Genomic DNA, 22,407 nt, shown 5'->3' with positions numbered 1-22,407 from the left:
AGCAACTAAAGCCACTGAAAGATGACATGTCCATTTGCTACATATACAATTTTGGAAGTGGTTATTGAAGACAATTTTCTTCAGTTTTCTTCCATAGTATTTGATTAGTTTCTATATCTGATTATCAGTTGGTATCGTCTTGATTTACTGTTTCTTAAGAATAGCACCAGTATCGTAAATCTGAATCTTCATTCTTAATTCTTTTCCTTGTATGTATCTTTCATTTCATCTTACTTGTTTATGTACTTCTGTCACAGTAAAATAGCAGAAATCCACGCATAAAGTCTCAGATCAATTTTTCTTCTATTACCTGGTAGTGAAATTGCCCTATCATGTAATCTGTGTTGTCAGCTTACAATGTGTGTAGTAAATAAGCCACAAATAAATAAATCACAGTATAACCTATAGAACATTTACTGGTGATAGCCGAACATCAGGACCTCTGATTTTAATTTACAGTATAAAACAAAACATTAAGCAGCTTGTCAGTTGGGGAAATCTGAGCAAAACAAGTACTGAGCAAAACAAGAAAATATTGTTCCACATTTATATATGTAAATATATGTATAGTCATATATACATTTATATTTTGAATATATATGAGTATATATATGAATATATATATATATATTTAAAAAATCACAAATTTCTGCATTACTAAATATTACTTCTGGAAGCAGCTGATTCCACCTAAATGCAGCACTTGCTTCTTTGCCTTACTCCTTACTGACAGCAGCTGTAAGACTTACTGACTTTTCATACAAAACAAGTTATCTATTGAATTTAAAAGTGCTTATTACCCCCCTCAGCATCCAGGTACCTAGAAGAGTCAAGAAAAACCATTATCATAATTGCAAACTGGAAAGATGATATTCATTAAAAATATCACAAATGTAAGGGAACGGATCACCTAACACCAGGCAGCCCGCTGAGTCTTGCTATCATGAAATTAAGCAGACCTTGGGGACAGTTTTACAATGCATTAAATAGCTTAGAAACTTATAAACATGAACAAGGTTCAAAGCTTCAGAATCTAATGCCCAAATGAAAATTAATGTTCAAATAAGAAATAGGTATCCAAGTTCCTTTGGAAATCTGATTTTTAAGAAACTACATTTATGGAGCCTCAGGGAAATTTTGGCTCCTAGGGGTTGTTTTAAAAGGAGCTCAAAAAGAAAAGCCAAACTAAAAAAATAAAATAAAATAGAAAAGAAACAAACAAAAACCCTTGGGAAACACGGTGTTTGATTTTTTTTACTGATACACCCTATACATCAGTGTTCTTTCACTTGACCGTGAGGTTTAGCTTTTCTTTCATATTAAAGATTCTACAGCTATTCTTTTATATATATAAATAATTTCCACAGAAATGCAGTGCCAGCAAATTCCGAAACTACAGGCAATTCTATTACTAGTTGATCAGGATTTGTGAGAGAGATGAGGAAACTGATCAGTACCTGCAGCTCTCCATTTATGTGAAGCTGGGAGGCTTTTGGATGAAGCAATGGAAAGCCAAAATAGCTGGAGATGGACTCAGAGGTCAGGGTCAGGGGAGTGTCACCAGTCTTCTTTGAAGCACTCAATCTCACGTGCAACTTTAATGACACATTGGAAAACGTGGAGAAATGCAAGCTGGTCCCATTTCAGGTTTGCTTGCATTGATTCCCAGCAGCCTGATCCCAGCAGGGATCTTTTCCCTTTCATCTCCTGCCAAGTGCACACACACCCCACCATTACCACACAGCTGTGTTCTGCCAAATTCTGCTCCCCAAGGCCAATTTTCTTCTTCAAGTCTATATTGCCCACCCCTGTTGCCATACCACCTATTTTGCAGGTGCCCAAGAAAACTTTGGCTCTTAGTTATTTAAACAGCTGCTGCTCCTCCCGCCTCCCACTTCCTCTACACTCACCCTAGCTGTTAATGAATTCACCAGTACTCACTTAAAAATGTATTCAAGGAGGAAGCAGTTCATGCTGTCACATTAAAAATACAAGTTGTACACCGCTATAAACATACTGAATGAAAAGAACATGTTTTCCCCCAGTCCCCCTGAAAGAACATCGTTGTTTTTACACAATTCCTTTTTTGGTTTCCCCATTGTCCACCGAAGAAGTGAAGTTTGATTCTTGCTCTGCACTTGATTTCCTCTCTCCTGAGTGGTGGTTCATTTCTTGCATTTCTAAAGAGACCTTATTCCTTTTTGCAAATGCTTGGCTGATCTCATTGAGTGTCTTGTTTTTTGTTTCAGGCAGGACAAAAAACAGGTAGGTGGCTCCTGCGAAGCAGATGGCAGCAAACACTAGGAAGCAGTAGGTCTGTAAACCACTCTGTGAACAGAAAACAAAGGAGATACGGTCATTGCATATGCTAAGGGGACAAAACTCAGAAGAAAATCAACATCAGGAATGACTTGAACGAAAAATTGAGTGGCATGGCATAATTTTTAAGCAAGTACAGTAAGTGCTGGCATTCATTGCAAGTCACAGTGCCTTAGAAGTTCATAAAAATGCATGAATCTTCAGTTCTTCCAACACTACCAGTAGCCCATAGACAGAGAAGCAGGCTCCTGGCAGATGGGTGCAGATCTGCAATCTGGGCAGCACTGGGAGACACCAGACTGGGTCCAGGCATGAAGGGTGCAGGTGGAAGCAGGCTGCTTCTTTCTGCCTGCACAGCCTAACCGAGCCTTGCTCGCGTGTGGTATTGCTGGAGATGAGGCAGGTTTTTCACCAGGTTGTTCTGAATACTGCCTCTCCATTTCTAGGTACAAAAAAAGAGGCATGCTTTTGCAATATCATGTGCCTGTACGTGACACATGAGAAACCTGTCATAGCCAGGAGCATCCGTATCACAGTTGTTACAAGCTTTGAGATTTGCAAAATAAATGAGGGAAAACAAACAAATGGCAGACATTGGTGTACTTTTGAAGGTTACAGGAACTTATAGCAGGAAAAAAAACAACCAACCAACCAACCAAAAAAAAACAAACAAACAAACAAAAAAACCCACCACAGAATGTATTTCTTTCCTGCTAGAGACTAGTGTAAGAATTACTTACCACAGCTTTTGAGGAAAGTCAAAGTGTCCAGGATACCCATAAGATTTTTTGACCTTCCACCTTCCTCTATTGATTTACCTCACTATGTGTTCTTAAAACCAGTAAACATTTTTGACTTGCTTTTACTAACAAGACTAAAGTTAGTGAAAAGTAGCACCTCTATCTCCACAAATAAGACAATCTTTCTGTGGTGCCATGTGTGAGGTCATGAATACAAGGACAAATGGATGTCTCAGATGTAAAATTATATTTTCCAAGGCAGGGGCTACCCTAGGAATATCACCCATGAAGGAGGAAGCAGAAGACTGCTAAGGAGTGCCAGGGCACTAGAAACAAGAATAAGTGAACTACTTCTCTAGCCACTTCCACAGAGAGCTGTCCCTTGCCACAAGCACCAGCCGCCGCCCCACCTTGCTCCTCCATCCTCCATGTGGAGCTGAAGCAAACCCAAAATCACCATGAGAAAACACAGCTCCTATTCAACATTTTTTAAAGCTTCCTTTGGCTGTGAGTTCCTTGGAGACACAGCTTCCTATACATACATATTTACAGTATAAAGGCATATTTACATATGCCTTTAAATGTGTGCATCTGAAACAATCCAGACAGGGCTAGAAAATGAAATAACACCAATTTTTCACATTTTTTCTAATATACTCTAATCACTGTCAGTTATCTCAGCTCTATAGTGTAGGCTGGGTAAGGTCCCTGCTTGGGGGCTAAGGGTTTATAAAATTCTTAGGACTACTTTTATGTGTCACTTGCTCAATATATGCAAGTGAAACATAGAAATATATACATCATATCTGGCATAGAAAAAGAAAATGAAAGAAAACAACAACAACAAAAATTTCTGCCACAGCTTTTTTATACTATGGCTGATAGCCAGCCTGCCTGGCCACAAAGTTTTCCATGGATAATTCATCACCTAGTTCAGCCCTTCAATTCCTGTCTGTAATAGGAAAAGCTGGAAAGTGCATCTTCTGAAATACTGCCTATGGACTCTTGAAATTATCAATACTTTTTTTTTTTTTTTTTTGTTAAATCCTAGAAGCATGAATTCCTGAACAACCTGACAATCACAAAACAATGAGCATGGGTGATGAGGGGGAAAATATTCTGGGAAGGGAACTGATATGACTTTCAAGTTTATACAGAGGCAGAATCAAATGGATTTAGTAGACAGGAGAAAACAACTTCACAGTGCCTCATAAATCATTCTGTCATGTTAAGAATACAAGTTTTTCATTGGGGTTTTCTGCATGTGAAATTGTTCAGTGGAATGATAAGGCTCCAATATGTAATCACATTTTTCCTTTTCTAAAATCTTTATTGAACAAAACTTTCTCCTTGATGAAAATGAACCATTAATGCCCTGTTTGACTAAGCTTTGACATCTGTGTATCTTGGTGGTACAGCCACAAGCTTTTTCCCTCCTTTCTCACTCATGTTTATTTCTTTGCAGTCCATTATCTGAATTAGTGTTTATCTTCTTTGATCTGTTTCCTTAAACCTTTCATAATTGAACTGAGTTTATAGCTTATTTTCAATTATTTTACATCATGTATTTACATGGATCGGTAATTTACATTTACATCGTGTATTTACATTTATTGGTAATAAACTTGATATCTTTAATTTCTGCAGATCCCTTTAGACATAGCCCTCCAAGGGCCTCCAGATGAAGTTCCACAGAGAATAAGCTAAAAATTATATTTTATTATAAATTCTACAAATGAGCTCTGCGGTAAGAGACCAAGACTTTGTAGTCCTTGTATTCAGCAGGATTCGCACAATGGAGCCCTAATTCCTGGACTGCAGAGCAATCACAAAATGCCTTTTTCTCACCAGCTAGTCTTCAGTCATAATATTTCTTTAAAGCTGGTTATCATTTTACACACCCGGAAAAGAGAAACACTTATATTCATAAGCCTTTTGTAACTCAGAATTCGGCTAATATCACCTGAACCTGTATTCAGCACAGAAGAATGTGAATTAAATTACTCATTATAAGCATGAAATCTTACATCTATACTGCACACTGATAAAGGACGTAGAACAGAAGTACAAGATAAAGCAGAAGGAAAATGTCAAATCCTGCATCCTAACTCAAAAGAAACCCTTAATGGGGCATGGGTGGGATGCAGCTCAGACTAGATTTTTAATTCACTTTTATCAGTTTCTGACATATTCTGAATTGATTGGTGCCAGAGTGGGGGGATCAATAAACGGATTGGCCACAGGATATCTGATGTGTCCATCAAATGATGCTGAAGATAGCATAAAGAGCTGGGAAAAGGGTGAGTTACTGAATGATGGGTACTACAAAAAAGGTACAGATAGATAGATCTGGCTGGAAAATGGATCTATGTTTTTGTTCCATGAAAATTCTGAACTTTCTCTTAATTGCATTATGTAAAGTATGTACTATTCATATTACTCCAATGAAACCTGTATCCATCATTTCTTCAGTGTGCCATCCTACATGAATAACTGAAATTTAAAGCTGCCAAATGTTTTAGGTGGTTTCCTGAATAACCAGGGCTCCACCTCGTGATAGGCTTGCAGATATTCATTCAGAGTCAATACCAGATACACACAGGAATGTCCTTAAAGGACCAGGCTGTCCACAGGTTCCTGAAGGTCACCTGCCCTCCCAGGTTCCTGGCATAGAGTTCGAGAGTGAACATGCTTATAGCTGCAGTCTCTCCAGGAAAGCACCTGTTACATACAGCCTGTTTCTGATTAGTCAGCAGGCTACTAAATCCTCTCCAAGGCAGGATTTACACTGCATTTTTAAAGTACAGTAAGGGTAACTGACACGCAGGATATTTGAAAGTTAACCATAAACTTTTAAAGTCATCACCTTCTATTTTTGTATTAGTTTTCTAAGGAAGGTGTTTAAAACATAATGTTTCTATAAATGCGCTGCCTTGAATTACTCATTTTTATCCTCCCTGAATTTCCACAGCTGGTCAAGGCTCTGAATTTGCCGAAAAGTGGAAAACCAGGAAAAAATTCACTTAATGCATGCATTTGATTACCACAAAAAGGAATCAAAGTCAAAGCACTTAGGTAATTCTTCCAAATCAGATAATGAAAATGGGAAAATAGATATTCTAGGCTGCCCTAGAGTCTTACACTAGGACTTGCTGCTGTTACCTTTGTTTTCTTATTTCCTTTTGTATTTCACAATAAGGAAGTCAATGATATAATCATTTTGGATTTCTTCTCTAAAAGTTCCATGGGAAGGGAAAACAAAAAACAAAAAATAAAACAAAACCAAACAGACAAACAAACAAAAAACACACACACACACAAAAAAAACAAAAACAAAAAACCAACCAACCAACCAACCAACCAAAAAAAAAAAAAAAAAAAAAAAACCAGGAGATTCCTGCAATACAGCTTTATGCAGATGACAGATGAATCCCTTTACCTTCTCTGCCTCTAAATTTTCCCCTTGCAATGTCACAGCCCCTTTGGCACTGGCAATGGATGCCTGCATTTGGAGGTTACCATGAAGTTTAGAGTCACTAGATAAGGGTCAAATTGGATTTTTGAAGTGATGATGTCAAATAATGAGGGTTAGATGTCTTACTAAAAAGATCAGCAGCAGAACAGTTATTCATGTAGACATTTGACTTTATTTGCTTTGCTTCAAATTTGTGTAACCCACTGAAACAAATGGATGAGAGAATACATGTCCTTTACCCTTTGCCCTTCTTCAGATCTAGACATAATTTAAGGTTCTACTGAAGGTGCAGGACAATGAACAAGGACAAAGCACTAAAATATAGTATACTAAATGTATTTCTTAAGTAAAAAATAGAGCAATTCTCAAAGGCATGAACTACAACTTCAACCCCAACCCTCACATTTTTATTACCTCCTCAAAAAGTTAACGTCTCTATATTTTACACTTGAAGGTGATTGCTACTAATTATGAGCTTTTTTTTTAAAAAAAAAAAATTTAACATTCTGATAGCCCACATTTCATTTCATTTCATTTCATCTTTGAGGGAACTTTAGCCAATTCCCTAAGTACAGATACACTTTAAATATCAGTTACTTTAAATATCAGATGTATATACGAAAACTTAAATTAGCTTGATTGAGGGAATCCACATATAAACTTCTATGCATACCTTTGCTAATGAAATTTTTGCATAATAGAAAAAGTCATCAAGTAGTATTATGCATTAATGAAATAATGAAAACCCGAAGAAAATCGTGATGGGTAAATGAATTTCAATGTACAAGAGGAAAAATCTCAAGTGTAAAAATAAGGAAGAAAAAGAGCAAATGTGCAAGAGAGCCTCCGGTAAAATGTATAGCAACTCAGAAGTACTACCTCACAGGGGAAAATAAATTAGTTTCTGAAAAGGGCAAAATAAACACACATGCAGGTCTTTCCATTACACTAGTAAGCAATTTAAACTAAGGCTACGAGCCGTGTGGCACCCGTATCTCATGTTATACTGAGCTCCATCTGGATCACAGATCCAAGCATGTTATTTTTTCAAAACACCTAATTCAGTTTAAAAATAAAAGAAAATCAATGCTTACTCAATTTCCAACTAGTGATAATTTGTATTCTACTTCTTTCATATGCCTTCTACTCTAATGTAAATAGAAAGGTTCTAAGAAGATTCAAACAGTATTGTCTTTGAATCCTTCACTGAAAAAGCCAGCTAGTAAAAACATGCACTATCTGGGGGATGTGACCTTCCACCCAGCTATTTGTTTTACTCTCTTGTCATCTCAGTAGCTGCCTCTGCCTCTCAGCATCAGCATTTGGCAACCAGAGTGCCAACCCTGACCTCCTACACCAGGGCACCAGAATTAGATCTCTACCCACCAGCTCAGCAACTGGGCACATCTGACTGTGACAGGCTGCAGTATGCTGCACATCTACAGCCATGCCCTAATTTTATTGCCCTTTTGCAGAAAGGTTAGGCAAACAGAAGCACTCAATGCCAAGGATTTCTTCACTGAAAAGGTGTTTTCCAGCTACAGCTACAGAAGATACAGGCAGCTCTTCATAATAAATATTTAAAACGATCCTTTTGTTATACATTCTCTATTTATTATGCAATCTCCTTAATAACCTTCTCTGTTCATTGCTTTACTTTTCTGAGAGCAAAGGCATTAAAAATGTTTGTTGCTTATTAGAAAGCTTTTTCTAATGTTTTCTATGGGACATTGATGGGGTGGAATAGGACAGCCCCAAACATCCCATCAGTTTGTCAGGTATTATTGAAGCTGGCATCAGATCTATCCATAGTAAAAAGCACATTGTTTTCCATTGCCTTTCTGAACCAGAAAGGAATTACAGAGGTCATTTATGTCGGTTGCTTGGTTCCCCAGCCTGAAGAGCCAGGCACCTATCTATAACGTAAGCATTTTATGCAGGTCCTTTATATAAAGTTAGAATGTTCATCTCTGGGATCTATAGCACAATATATACCTACTTTTTGAACAGGACCCAGTTTCCATTTACAGGGAAGCAGCACAGAAAAGATGACAGCAGATACATGTAACTATTACGACTTCATAAAATCAATGTTTTTTTATAACCAGAACAACCATTCAAACTACACAGTGATTTTTATTAGTCCCTGCAAAAATGAGATATTTTGTGCTATTGCTCTGCCAGAGCTGCAAACCATCATGCAGTTTATTATGATTGTTGCCTCAGCCTTGCTGCAAAAATGCTGCAAGAGAATGATGCCTGTCTCCTGTTTTGGGATAACACAGGCTTCTCCTGTGGCAGATGTAAGAGAAGAGGAAAAATCACTGCAGTCCTCAAGGACTATATGCAGGCCTGGAAGATGGAGAATTCCCATTTCTAAATGTGCTCCATTCAAGTCCTCTTTCTTTTTCTTATGAAACAGCAGCAACAATTAAGTTCTTCTTTGTCATTTAGACAGGGATCTACATCATTTTCTAGTACATCCATGCAGAGAGATTTGAAAACCTCCACCAACCGCTTTGCCAACAGTTTTATTGAATTCAGACTCTTTCTTTCCTTGCTGTTGGCATGCAGCCCCACAGTGCCTCACTTAAAAGTCGAACTCCACCTAGTAGAATCAGTTTTCCACTTAGGAAGCCTGTAATCATAGCTGGATCTGCTCTGTCATCCCTGGAAACATTTGTATTAGAAGGAAAGCCTGAAGATGAGTTGTTCTGGAAAATTTCTGCTGGGATAGAGAGAAATCCAGAGCAGCAGCTGGTTTCTGCAGGGCAGGGAGGGAAAAGGAGAGCTCCTGGCAGCCACTGGACAGAGGTATTCCCCCAGCTTAAGCATGCTCAGAAGACTGAAAGCTTACATGAAGATGGCAATGGGGCTAGTAAAGAAAGGTACAAAGGGGAGGCAAAAAAAAGCTCAGCCAGCCATAACCATAACCCAGGGAGAAGGGGGATACACATGGGGCAGTGGGGTGAACAGCAGGCAACGGCTGGGAAAAGCACATGTTATGGGGATGTGGTCAGTACCAAAATGTATCGTTGTGCCTCTTCCTCCATCTCTTTAGCCCCCCCTTTATCTCTTTAACCTCTCTTCCTCCATCTCTTTATTCCTTAAACATACTTATTATGAAACAGGTAATGAGAGGTATTTAAAGAACCAATACAAACCCCCAATTACATTCAAGGCGGTCAAAAATGAGTGATATCCCTCCATCCTCTCTGGCTTGCATCTGTTTCCAGTGTGTCACTAGGAAAGCTGTTATTCTACTACGTAGCTTAATGTATCCATGGAAAGATTCTAATTTCAATAAAAAACATAGTGATCTTTTGGTGAGTGCTTTTCGAATATGCAGTGAATATACACCATAACCTTAACACCTAAAAACAGATTCTGCACAGTCTTTTGGAAAGTGAAATTATTATGACAGAAAACTTCTGGAAGAATCTGCTAAGTTGTCCTGCAGCACACTACTACTTTACCATGTAGTCTTTAAGTGCCGCAGAACAGTCTAATAAAACAAACCGAAATAAGAAATAAGAATGCATCAGCATGTAGCGAAAATAACATATTCACTTGTTATGTCCTGATATTAATTGCTAATTATTAATGCTTAGTAATTCTTTGCATTTTATTTGCATTTTCACAATGTATTACATTCTTTGCATTTTCACAATGTATTGCAAAAATAAACAGCACCTGTTCCCGGATAACATGGAACATGTAACCCCCATCTGGTTACAGAAGTCTGTCCTGCAAGCTTTATTGAAGAGTAACAGCTGAACACTTGCTGAACACTATTGTACCAGGGGTTTTCAAGCATTTTTCTGCTGCTGTAGTTTGTTGTCCCATCTTTTTGCTTCAGCTCATTACACCTATTCACACATATATTAATACTTGAATTTCTCATTTACTACGTCCCTGCCCTCCACAATCCAGCACCTCCTGAGCATAAACATTCCTACCACTCACTACTGAGCATAACCATTCCTATCACTCACTCTTTAAAACAGATTCTTGAACCACAAGCTCCAGAAAAGTCAGGCAAGGCCCCAGATTTTCTTTCCAGCAACATAAAATTGATCCACAAATAATAAAATTGAGTCTGGCTAAATTAATAAGGGTATGCCTGAATTTGTTCATCTGAATGTTTGGGAAATAGTTTCTTTTTATAGATGTGCCTGTGAGAAAGAGAAAGCAGAAGGCTTATAGACAAGCAGACAAGTTTGTTTTATATGTTCTTTAGCCATTCGTATGCTTTATATGTTCTTTAGCTGGAATAAATGTCATGTAGAATGATAAGCTCCTTATGGTTTGTGAGTGACTTACATAAATGCCACTGCTTGAAATATATTCACCTGAGCTCTTCAGCTAATAATTAAAAATGTATCAAAACCTCCACTCTGTTCTGTTCAACAGGATATTAAGCAAACAACAATTTGCAACAAATAAAGTAACTGATGGGTGAAGGCTGAAGTCGATTAAAGTTAATACAGAAATAGATGCAATTTTTAATTCATCACTGAATACTTTATCGAGAAATATGAAAGCTACTGCAAACCTTCAGTGCTAGTTTAGTGTTGTAAAAGTGAAATACACTCTAGTGCAATTAGCAAATAGAGATGCTGATGTCAGTCAGTCATATTTGATGCTGCCTTTACCTTAAAATTGACAAGAATTCAAGGGTTCCTTTGGTCAGTTTCTTTTTTTTTTTTTTTTTTTTCCTTCCTTTTTGGTCAATGAATCACTACTGCCAAAGGGAAAATGGTCTGTTTCCTCTTGTTATCCATAAAAAAGAGAATATATTAAGCAGTAATAAGCTCACAAAAGTATGACTAATATAACCTTGAAGGACTTCAGGTTAGAAATTCCTCACATTTCCTTGGATTCTTGATTCTTGCTCAAGTTGTTCTGAAATTCACGACATTTTCTCTGATGTGCCAGAGGAGCTTAACATTCGAATCCTTTTGAACTGGAGAAAATAAGTGAACTTTTCTCTGTCCTCAGTTGTTCAGTTAGCCTTCCCTATCTCACATTTTTTTTTTCCAGATGGAATATATTTAGCTTTGCTTTCTTTTACTCCATCGCCATTTTTGCTTTCTCCTATAATTTCTCAGCATTTTACATTATTCCCACTTTGCCCTCATGAATTCCAAGAAAGGAGTGAGTGCAGTTGTCATCTCACTGTTTTGGATTTGGCATTCTGCCACCACAACCTGAAACAGCCCTTCTTGCAGGGATTACTGATGTACCACAGTGACACACACACACACACACACACAAAAAAAAAGCTTAAAGGAGCCTAGTGAGCCGCATGTGTGTACAGTTAGTGTGTACACTTAATGAGACACTTCCTGTTCTGAAGGCTTCAAAATGTCAATAAAATTAAAGGAAACCACCAATGCAGATGCCAGCCAGTCCATTCCCATTAGTAAAGTAGTCTCAGTTCCTGATGGACATCTGTCTGCCTGTCTTTTATAGATCTACAGTGATGGGCAAGCTACACACAGCATTACAGTTACACTATTCTCATGGTTAAAAACTTTGTGTGACTTCCTTCTTGATGCAGCTACCTTAAAATATAATATGAATTAGCTCTGCTTCATCACCTTACTTCCAAGTGGCAATAATGACCAGAACAGATCTGGACCCAGGTAAACAGAGGATGGATAAGCAACTGGAAGTGGGTCAGGTATGTCTGGAAACCTAAATTGGGTATCAAAGCACCTCCCTGCTCAAGCTGTTGGCTGAACTAACCCCTTTGTAATGCTTTGCTGATTAAGAGGACTTTGTGCTGTACCTCATTAAATGTGAGCTTCACATTCACTGTAGCAATCAATAAAATAATCCATTTTGTTGCAATGGAATTTGATAAAAAGGCTTTAATATTCTTCATGAGTGTTTCAGAAACCTGGAAAACAAGGCTCAGTTCAGATCTGACAGAGGCAGCAGAAGCCTCCTGGGATGGGACCACATGCAGCTGAGGAGTTGGGTCTTCTCACTGCTATTAGGATTCAGCTCTGACCAAACAGGCAAGCTGCTGTATATGGTGTAGGCAGCAAGAAAATAGCATCCTCTTTTGAAAGTACATACTAAAATCTTTCAAGTTCTTTATTCTTTCTACATAAGCAGAACTAAAGACTCCTATTTCAGATTAAGATGCTGCACATTTAGAGGCTCCAATTCATTCAACGTCACTCATTTGTACAGAAGAAGAGAGCTCTAAAATTTCAGCAATTGCATAGAAAGAGTATCCCACTACCACTGCCATCACTTGGCTTTTGGAATGTGTGGTCTTATCTACCATTGAGTACTTTATGCTCAGTCTTGCAGATTAAATGATATTAGCATCTGGCAGCTCTGCCCTTAGTGACATTAAAAAAATTCCTGAGGGCATCTTCCTGCAGCAGTAAACACTACCACCTGTACAGCTGGGTCCAAGAGCCCCACTCGAAGTTAAACACGCTGCTTCTAAATAAGCAGGGATGTAAATCCCAAAGTTTCTCACATTTCAGGACTGTATTTTGAGAAGCATTGAGAAGTTCAGGTGCAAATGCAACCCAAAGCTGATTTGGGGTGGGGAGAAGTGGGCAGAAATACAGCATCTGTACTGGAGAGTGTACAGTGCTAGTATAGAAAGAGAACTGAAGGCACTAACATTGTTCCTAATATAACCATATTTAGTATTCAAATAGCTCTCTGCAGGAAATAGCTTTGTGTATTTTCCAGGTTAACACCCTTCCCACAAGTGATGAGGATGCTCTTAACTGACTTTGAGCTTAAAGAATATTTATTCCAATATCTACTACACAAACATCCACACAATCCCAGTGTGGAGTCAGGCTCTAGGAATGAAAGATAAGATTTGATATCTAGCAGGCTCTACATGTTGAACAACAGTCAGCAAACTTAAGCCATACAATGCACTATCTTGGGAAGAAAAAACAAAAGCTGCATAACCACTGCTGTAATTACTGTATTTCTAAAAGGCTTGCAACTACAAGTCTATATTTAAAAAGCACATTGCTAGAAAGAAAGTACACACAATACAAAGAACAGACCTTCAAAATTCTTCTTTATGCTGTCTAAAGACAGGTATGCTTTTGCTCCCTCTGTGTCAGCCTCACTGTTTTTCATTAATCCTCTTTGTGTATTCTAGTCAAAGATTAATTGAAGCCATATACTAAACTTTTTAGCAACATAGAGGATTTATAAAACACCTACAACCATAGAACTATAGATATGTTTGAGTTGGAGGGATCTTGATGTATCACCTTCTTCCAATCCCCCTGCCATTATTGAAAAGAATGTTTCAGCCCAACCACCCAGATGAACATATTACAAATGTGGAAATACCTGGAATTACTCACTAAAACTTATGCACTCACCAAAACCAAACCAATATATTAAGAATATATTTGTTCTTCCCCTTAGCAGTTCCATTAGCTAAAAAAAAATTACAGAGCTAAGTGCTAATTATTCTACTAGTGCTATTCATTTCAGTCAGTGTACTTAAACTGAAAATCTGACAGATGGAGGTATATTATCTTGAGCTGTGATTTAGTTGTATATCAACACTAATGAGATTAGAACAGAGATGGAACTGAGGCACTTGTGATGAGGGAGACCTCTACACCCAAGTACATCTCAGCTATGGTGGGCTTCCTGCTCTCTTAGTATAGGACAGTGAAAGTTTTACCCTTAGCATTTACCATTTTACCAAACATTTTACCAAAAGACTTTCACAGTGGCTTGCTCCTACAAGAAATAATAGTAGCATCATTGATACTCATGTGTTCTCATCAAAGCAGCCTTTGTCGTTTTCTCAAGGAGAAATTGGTTGCCTCACATTGACTTCTGCAGACCATTAATATCACTGATCCACAAAGTGTAAAGCAAGAAATATCCCCGAAACCACAGACCTGTGCATCAGGAAGCAACATTTGGCTGCTTCTTTCTTATTCTGGAACATGGGGGAGCTTGAAGGCAAACTTCTATACTTCACTTTTACAAATATTTTTCAGTCTATGTCACATGTGCAAAGTTCACAAAATTCACATTATACAGGAACATAAAATGGTCCTATTAGTATTTCTTTTTGATACTATATATCTAACAGTACAATATCCCTTTTTCTCAAGATAAACAAAAACCCTCTGTCCCATGGACTATTCCTGATTAATTTTCTAAAGTTAGTTTTACAGAAGGAAAGTCGAACACACACACCTTTTGACACCCATCAAATATTCAAATACAAAGTGATTCTCATAAAATAATAAACCCAATAACCGTCTTTTTCATTTACTTATTTTTTAGTGAGTTTTATTCCAACTCAGGATTGATAGTGAATAATATTGAATTTTTAAAACTGAGATAAACTCTATTCTCAGAAATGACCAAACCCTGGTTACATTTTATCTATTGCCAGTTGTGATTAATGAGTCCTCAAAGTTTTAAAACTAACAGAGATGTACCCAATCTTGGAGGTTTTCAAGACACAACTAGACAAGGACTTCAGAAATTTGGTTTGATTTCACAGCTGGCCATCTCTGAGCAAGAGGTTCAACCAAAACTTCCTGGGCTCCCTTCTAGCTGGGACAATTCTATAATTATATCCATAATTGCTCACATCTTTGTTAGTTTGCTATGCATGCTCACTTGAGGCACAGAGTATTATACCCATCCCCAACAGATGATACGAATAAATGATGGAATGATATGTTGCGGATGACTACAGGTGCTCATTTTCAATATGCTTTCTGCATATGAAAAAATAAAGCTAAGCTGATTACTCACAGGTTTGCATACTGAGCATAAACTCTCTTCAAATATGAGCAAATACTTGAAGTCTGTGTTACAATATTCCATTTGCTCCAGGTGTTACAGTTAGCTTAGCATTTACTTAGAAAGAAACCACAATGAGAATCTGTTTTATATTCCCAGAAGCTAAAACATTTGGAAACAGAAATTATACTAGGAACACCAGGAGAAGAAAATTAATGCTCTGAGTTTAATATGTTGCATTCAAACATTTGTTATACTGAGTTACCCTGGGTCATGTCAACATCATAAAGAAGCTAGAACCCCATTTTCATCAACGCTATTTCAAAATGCTGAAGTGAATATTATACATAGGGACAATACACAGCACATGAGGATACGGCCTCAAGTTGCACCAGCAGTTGTTTAGAACAGTCTGCCAAGAGAAGTGGTGGATTCACCATCCCTGGAGGTATTTAAGAGATGGTGGACATGGTTTAACAATGGAGTTGTAGTGTTAGGTTGATGGTTGGACCTAAGATCCCTTAATGATCTTAAATCTTTCCAAACTAAATGATTCTATGATCCATTCTCAAGTGAAGGCAATGGAAGAGATACAGTGTTGAGTACCACTCAAGGTGATGTTTGACATTTCTCAAGATCAAGATTTATGTTGAACACAAGTCTAAAATGCCTCTGGACTTAAAACCAGACCTTTTACAATTTCTCTTTATGTTATAATATCCTATGCAATAGTGGTTCTGAAATTATTTTACTTTATACTAAAAAAAAAATGTAAGAAAGTGCATGATTTTGAGACCCATTATCAAAAACCTTCTAGTAATCACACAATATCAAATGTAGTTGTAAATTCATTACAGTATCTGTTGTCATTTTAACCTCAGTTATGATTCCTTGCACAAACTAATGTCTCAAACTGGCAGTGATGAGATCTGGAACATAACAACAATTTAAATTAGTTGTAATTTGTCAAAATTGATTTGTATGCTACATTTTCAATCTCATCCATAGATTTTAATGGAGGATTTAAATTACACAAGCCAGTGTTTTATTCTATTACATATTACTACAGATGGTTGAGGGGAGAAAATCTAGACATTCACACTAATTAATTGGTGACATTTGGAAAACTAACTACTGCTTGATTTTTTTGAATAACTCTAATGTTAATATATTTTTTCCAAGAAGTTTGGGATAATTTTATAGAAGCATAGCAATGATCAAAAAAGTGGTTGCTGTCTCTCAAACAATCAGATTAGCATTTAAATACACAGAAGGGATTATTCACTCATTCTGTGGAGACATTGTAAAGCTTTTTTTTTTTTTTTTTTTTTTTTTTTCTGTTTTAGAATTACAAAAATGAGCTAAGGAGAGGCAATTGCCAATCTGTAAAGAAACACAAGCTGAATTTTGAGAATAAGGTTGAATGAAATAGGAAAAAATGGAAAGTTAGGGAATGAGGAGATCTTATAGATTGATCTTGTGAAAAAGCTTTAAAAAATCAGTCCGAGTAACACTGCTTTCATCTTCAGGTGCAAACTGTAAGCTTTCTTTCTTTATTATTTTTTTAAAGAAGAGAAAACCCAAACCCTTGTAATATAGAAATATAATTTCCTTCATTAAAACTAAACTGGTAATCTTGTAACCACTCAAAGAGAAATTTTTATGACACTAAATGATAAATTTCCCAAGGCAACAGCAAACTTCATATTCATGAATATTAAAACACTCAAAAAGCTTTAATATGCATGTGAAAGAAACAGAAAATGTAGTTTGCCTTTTTACTTGAATTTACTGAGAGCCTTTTTTAAACAATTCCCAACAGGTGACCTACTAGGGGGGATTAGGAGAACAAGAGAGAAGGTTACACTAATGAAAGAGTCCTGAATTGGGTAAATTCAGATCCAACTGACAGCTGGAGCTCAGGTAACTCCTTGGTTTTGAGCAGGAGGTAGAAACTGCAATTTTGGAGAAAAATAATTATTCATTAAGTGTTTCTATATTATTTAAAAATACACAAATAAAATTATTTTGATTATACTGCCCCAGATTTGTGACTTTGTTCCCTGCTGGCATCCCAGCCACCATGGAGGCAAGCATAGGGACCATTGGTACCCAGCCAGCCGGAGCAGGAGGCATTCTCCTGTGCTGCTTCAATGGTCAGTCCCTGTCTTTTTGGAGTAAAAGCTAATAAACTACACAGAAGCATCCACATGCTGGATAAGCAGGCTGATGCTGATGACTAAGGTCAGGTTTTCAAAAACACAGAGGATTTGTCTAATTGTTTATCTGCTGAATTTGGATCTAATGACCTCAGTGGGAAAAGAATTATGTCAGCTCTACTTGATTTTGGAAATCTCACCTTTTGAAAGTCAGACTTTTAAGTCTAAGCTTGCAAGTCCTTACTCTGAGCTATAAAACTGGTGAAAAAACAGCTGATTTCACTAAGCATTAAAATAAACCCTTAACTCTTATAGCTCTGAGCAGTCTAATTGAAGCTAATGTTAGTAGTAGTACAGAGTTTGGAAGGATGACAGCCTTTATAATCATGTTAACTTTTGAAGGTGATCCAAGTAATCACAATAACTGGAGACATTTTCCTTTTAAAGAAATATGAAATGGTGTCAAACTTAGATCAAGGGTCAGACTTTATAATGCCTTCAAGTTCTCCCATATATTATCTCTAACAGATACTACTTTCAAACACTGCTACTTAGAAAAAGCAGTTCCACTCTCAAGTGAAAATTAATATATAAAGGCTTAGAGTAAGACATGTTGTATGGTATTGCATATGATAATGTATCATACAATTTTCAGTTTTAAGAAGGCACAAACAGCAGGATCACCTCCCTGCCTGTTTTTCAAATCTCATTACTCATCAATGATCTGAAGTGTAATGTTCCAAAATCTCTCTGGAGACAGTCTGGAGGACTCATTCCTTTCTACGCTCTTCTTCTGCTTCTTGTATTTTCCTCCATGCATTTTAAGCAAACAGTTAGGAATTCTGTACTTTCTCTCGTAGTTTTGAGTTTCACACAAAATGTTAACAGTGAAGCTGGATGGCTCTTTTTAAAACGTTAAAAAGTTTTTCATGGGACTGATCACCTGCCTTTCAGCTCCTGAGACAGAAAAGCTGCTCCCACCTGAGCCTGGGAGAAGTGCATGATCAGGAAAAGGCCCTCACTGTGGTTTTGAATGAGAAGCTGCTAGATGCCTCCTTTGCCAATTGCACATCAACCAAGATGAGGTATTTATAGGAATCAGAGGGGGAAAATGCTGCTCTGTGTAAAGGTTTGAATTTTATTTTATTCATTTTTATTTTTTAGACAATAAACTTATGCTGTTAAAATACAAACACTAGTTGTCAGACAGGTCTCAAGGAAACTGTCCTCAATCCTCCGCTTGTTCAGCCAAGGAAATAAAGAAGCAATCCACTAGAAGTGAAGCTTATGGGAGCCTGGGGAAGGCGGGACAGGAGAAAATTCATCCATGCAGAAACTAGGCTGCAGCTAGAAGGAACCAGCTAAAGAAGCCTGTCAGCAGAGACTGAAAAGAAGAGAGCCATGAAGAAAAGTGGGAGGAGCAGAGAACATTTATACCCCAATGAACTAACAAGAATTCTCAAAGCATAGGATAAGCCAGAAGATGGGTGGTCTAAAGGCTGAAGAAGAAGGCAGGGATAATCATCATCATTGACCGTGACTTCCGGACATAGCCATCAAACTACATTGCTATAGCATTCCCACGAGGAATTTGCCATACAGGGTTGTCCACTGATACAATATAGAGATTTATTGTTTTTTTTTTTCAGGACAGTTTTCTCTAAGACGTTCAAACAATGAGATACATGGGTAGTACAATTGAAATGCATCACAAAGATGGTGGGAATTTCATTCGCTTCAATGAAAAGACTTTTATTATTACCTAAAAATTACTATTCAAACATCATATGCCACAGTATATCAACCATATCACAGCATATCAGAGATCAAAAATGCTGAGTACCTGAATGAAAGGGAAGAGCAGTCCGACTGCGAAGTTGGAGAGCCAGTTGACTGTCCCAGCTATCATGAAAGCGGCTGGCCTCTGAGACTGCTGGAAAAACTCTCCCGTGAGGACAAATGGAATCCCACCTGAAACAGGGTCCAAGAAGGTGGTGATTTTAGTAAACTTCCTCTGCCTATAGCTGCTTTAATAATAGAGACAAACACGCTCCGTGTTACAAAACTCAGTGACTAGCACTGCTCTACAGTTCTCTTTTCAAGTGTACACAGAGGCTTCTGAGCCAGTAAAATGTGATTAGTCAAAACTGTGCTTTAGAGGAATGTGACATTTTGCTCTTTCACACCACTGTTTTACATCCTTTCAGTGACAGCAACCAGGTAAGAGTACGGAGAATTCATACAACTTCGAGAATACCACATGAGAAGCTGTTTATTAAAAATAAAAATTACATTTTCTAATAAAAGTTCAAAATTCTGAAAACTAAGAAATATTCCAAAATACTTTTAGACATTAACAATTGGAAAGACAGGACCAAAGAGATTAAGCAAAATTTTTAATAGCTGTTGCCCACTTTATTTTAGCAATAAGAAGGCAAAACATTTGCCTCTCTATAGGCATACTTTTCATTGGTGTTTATTTAACAAATTCCCTTACTAGTTGTCACTTTTGGCAAGGTCTATTTCTCCCATCAGCCAAGGACTCTGACCTTCATAATAACAAGCTCAGCTGTTTACTACATTTGTCACTCATGTTTCCTTCCACTTAAACAGTGGACTATTTTGTACAGCACTGGCATATTGCTGGCCTCACAGTAACCCCCAGGGTGTAGCTGTCTAGTATCTGAAAGTCTCAATTTATCTTTTGCTTCCTTCCTTTTAATAGGATATTTCTATAGAAATATTTCTGTTTCCATAGAATAAAGCATTTGCTGATTGTATACTTATTTTAGTTAATATTGCACATCAGACACACATATGATTGCAGAATTTTTTCACAGCAGTTTGGAAAAATATAAACCTCATGACCTCAGTCAGGTTTTCATTATTCTGGTGCTACCAATTTCTACCTCAAGAACTTCATATCTGCCTTTATTATTATGCCTTATTTTCTGCATTATCACTTAGCTCTGTAGGCAAGATTGGTGTACACATCTATTATCTCAATCCTTTCTCTGGTTTAGGCGCTTTAGTAATCAAAAACATGTAAATAGATACACCTTCTTTCAAAAGTCTCTGTAACAATCCTGCTTCCAAAATACACATAAATTAAGACAAAAACAACACTGAAGACTCGCCCACCCATTGGGTCTTCATGTAGCCCCTTGTGCTCAGTGGCATTGCACTTAAACACATGCATCAGAAGCTGTTCTATCAGCAGTATGAGATAGTAACTTGCAAACATGTAACAGGACATGCAAATGACACACAGTGTCAGATATTCCTCTATTTCATATCTTTCAAATGCAGGGACTGTGAATACGAGTGTAAAAGAAAGGCAATGTGATGCAGCCAAAGGCTAGATTATACATTAATAGGCATCACTCTCCTTTATCAACTAATGTGACTTCTTCTGAGAATATATCTACAACTGTAACAAACCCAGCTTTCTGTCCTAAAGACAGTCAGTATAAATTACACTTTAAAAAGTATACAGCAAATAAATATTTCCTCCTATTTCATACATAGAAAACAGAAACATGGGGAGATGAGGCCATCCATGCCTCTGTTTAATGTGTTTCTGCAAGCCACATGTAGAACCTAATTCTTAACCAACAAATGTGACCTCTGCCAACAGCGCTTTGACAATGCAGAATGAACAGCAGAAGAGGTATAACTATTGAAATTCTAGCAACATATGTTCTATCAATCTTTGGTGGCTTCCAGTACCCATTTTGTCATACATTTGGTATTTGGGTTCAAATCCTAAGCTATGGCAGGCAAAACAACAATCACATCTGTTCTGTCAGTATCTGTTTTAGGTCACAAGTGCCATACAAGGCAGTGGTTTGCCAGAGCACTTGCTCCTTAGAGAGAAGTGAAGGACTGGAAACATAGAAACCATGTAAGATGATTTATTTATGGTCATTTATTCTGTCATGCCTTTGCTGTAGGACAATCTACAGAGGTGTTGCTGTTCTTGTCAATATAATAAAAAATGCTGTTCTAGATCCATTTAGAACAATACACATTGTACAAGAGAGGAAAAAAGCCAGAGGCAAGCAAGAGAAATAACAATAAAAAAAAAAAAAAAAAAAAAAAAAGGACAGAAACATCAGAAAGCATAAATGTTATGAAAACAAAAATGCATGGGCACTATTTGTAAAAACAAAGAAAAAAAAGAAAAAAAATTTGAAATTCAGATGTAAATTCTAGATACATATTAGGCATGACTAATAAAAAGTTTTAGTGATGATTATCACAAAAGCTCTTCAATCTAATTGCAAAAATAATCAATTAAAAATAGTAAAATAAAATAGTATTTTGCAAAATCTAAAAAGAAAAAAGAAATTAGCAGCTCCTCTGAGCTCTAAATGTTTTGTAAATCAGGAATTGGGAAAGGTGGCACAGACAGACCTCCAGATTTTCTCATGGCATAGAAATGAATTTCTATAACATTGCACAACAGAGAAAGTCAATCTCTGTAGAGGAATGACTTAAGAGGAATTGTATGGAAGAATCAAGGAGCCTGAAAAATAATTGGCAGTTTAGCTGAAACACAGACCAGGCCTAGAAACAAATGACTGAATGAAGCCAGGTCATTGCTGTATAGTGCTATATGCCTGGAAGAGCAGAGACCTGATCTTAGTAAGAGTCAGAGCAGGGGTTGCATATACCTGCCAAGAGCCACATCATTGAGAAGAACACACTCCTCAGCTGAATGAAATGAAATGGAACTTAGGGCAAGTAGAAAGAAAAATGTAAATCCTTAAGACAAACAGCAAAGGTACATGAAATCAGCTAAGCTCATAGCCCCAGGGATCCTCCCATCCCCAGTCATTTCAAGGTGCAGAGGTGTACTCAAGGATCCCTTCTTAACTTGGTTTCTTTGAGAAAGAAATCTGGGTGCATGGGATTGGAGGAAGCTGCAATATGC

General features: G+C 37.3%; 1 protein-coding gene across 2 annotated transcripts in view; it reads right to left on the bottom strand.

Annotated features, from left to right (window-relative positions):
• Positions 1–857: 857 nt before the first annotated feature.
• Positions 858–22,407, bottom strand: part of SLC2A9 (solute carrier family 2 member 9) — a gene marked incomplete at its 5' end in the record, with an annotated part of 102,885 nt that continues 81,335 nt past the window's right edge. For both annotated transcript variants that reach the window (XM_084285428.1, XM_084285427.1), the window contains 2 exons: positions 858–2,328; positions 19,315–19,442. In XM_084285428.1, the coding sequence (XP_084141554.1) occupies positions 2,071–2,328; positions 19,315–19,442 (386 nt within the window). In that variant the 3' untranslated portion in view covers positions 858–2,070. The remainder of the gene's footprint in view (positions 2,329–19,314; positions 19,443–22,407) is intronic.

This window comes from Netta rufina, assembly GCF_964035555.1.
Source record: "Netta rufina genome assembly, chromosome: 4".
Taxonomy (NCBI): domain Eukaryota; kingdom Metazoa; phylum Chordata; class Aves; order Anseriformes; family Anatidae; genus Netta; species Netta rufina.
Note: the sequence above shows the minus strand (reverse complement) of the source record. Positions and strands in the feature narration are given on the sequence as shown.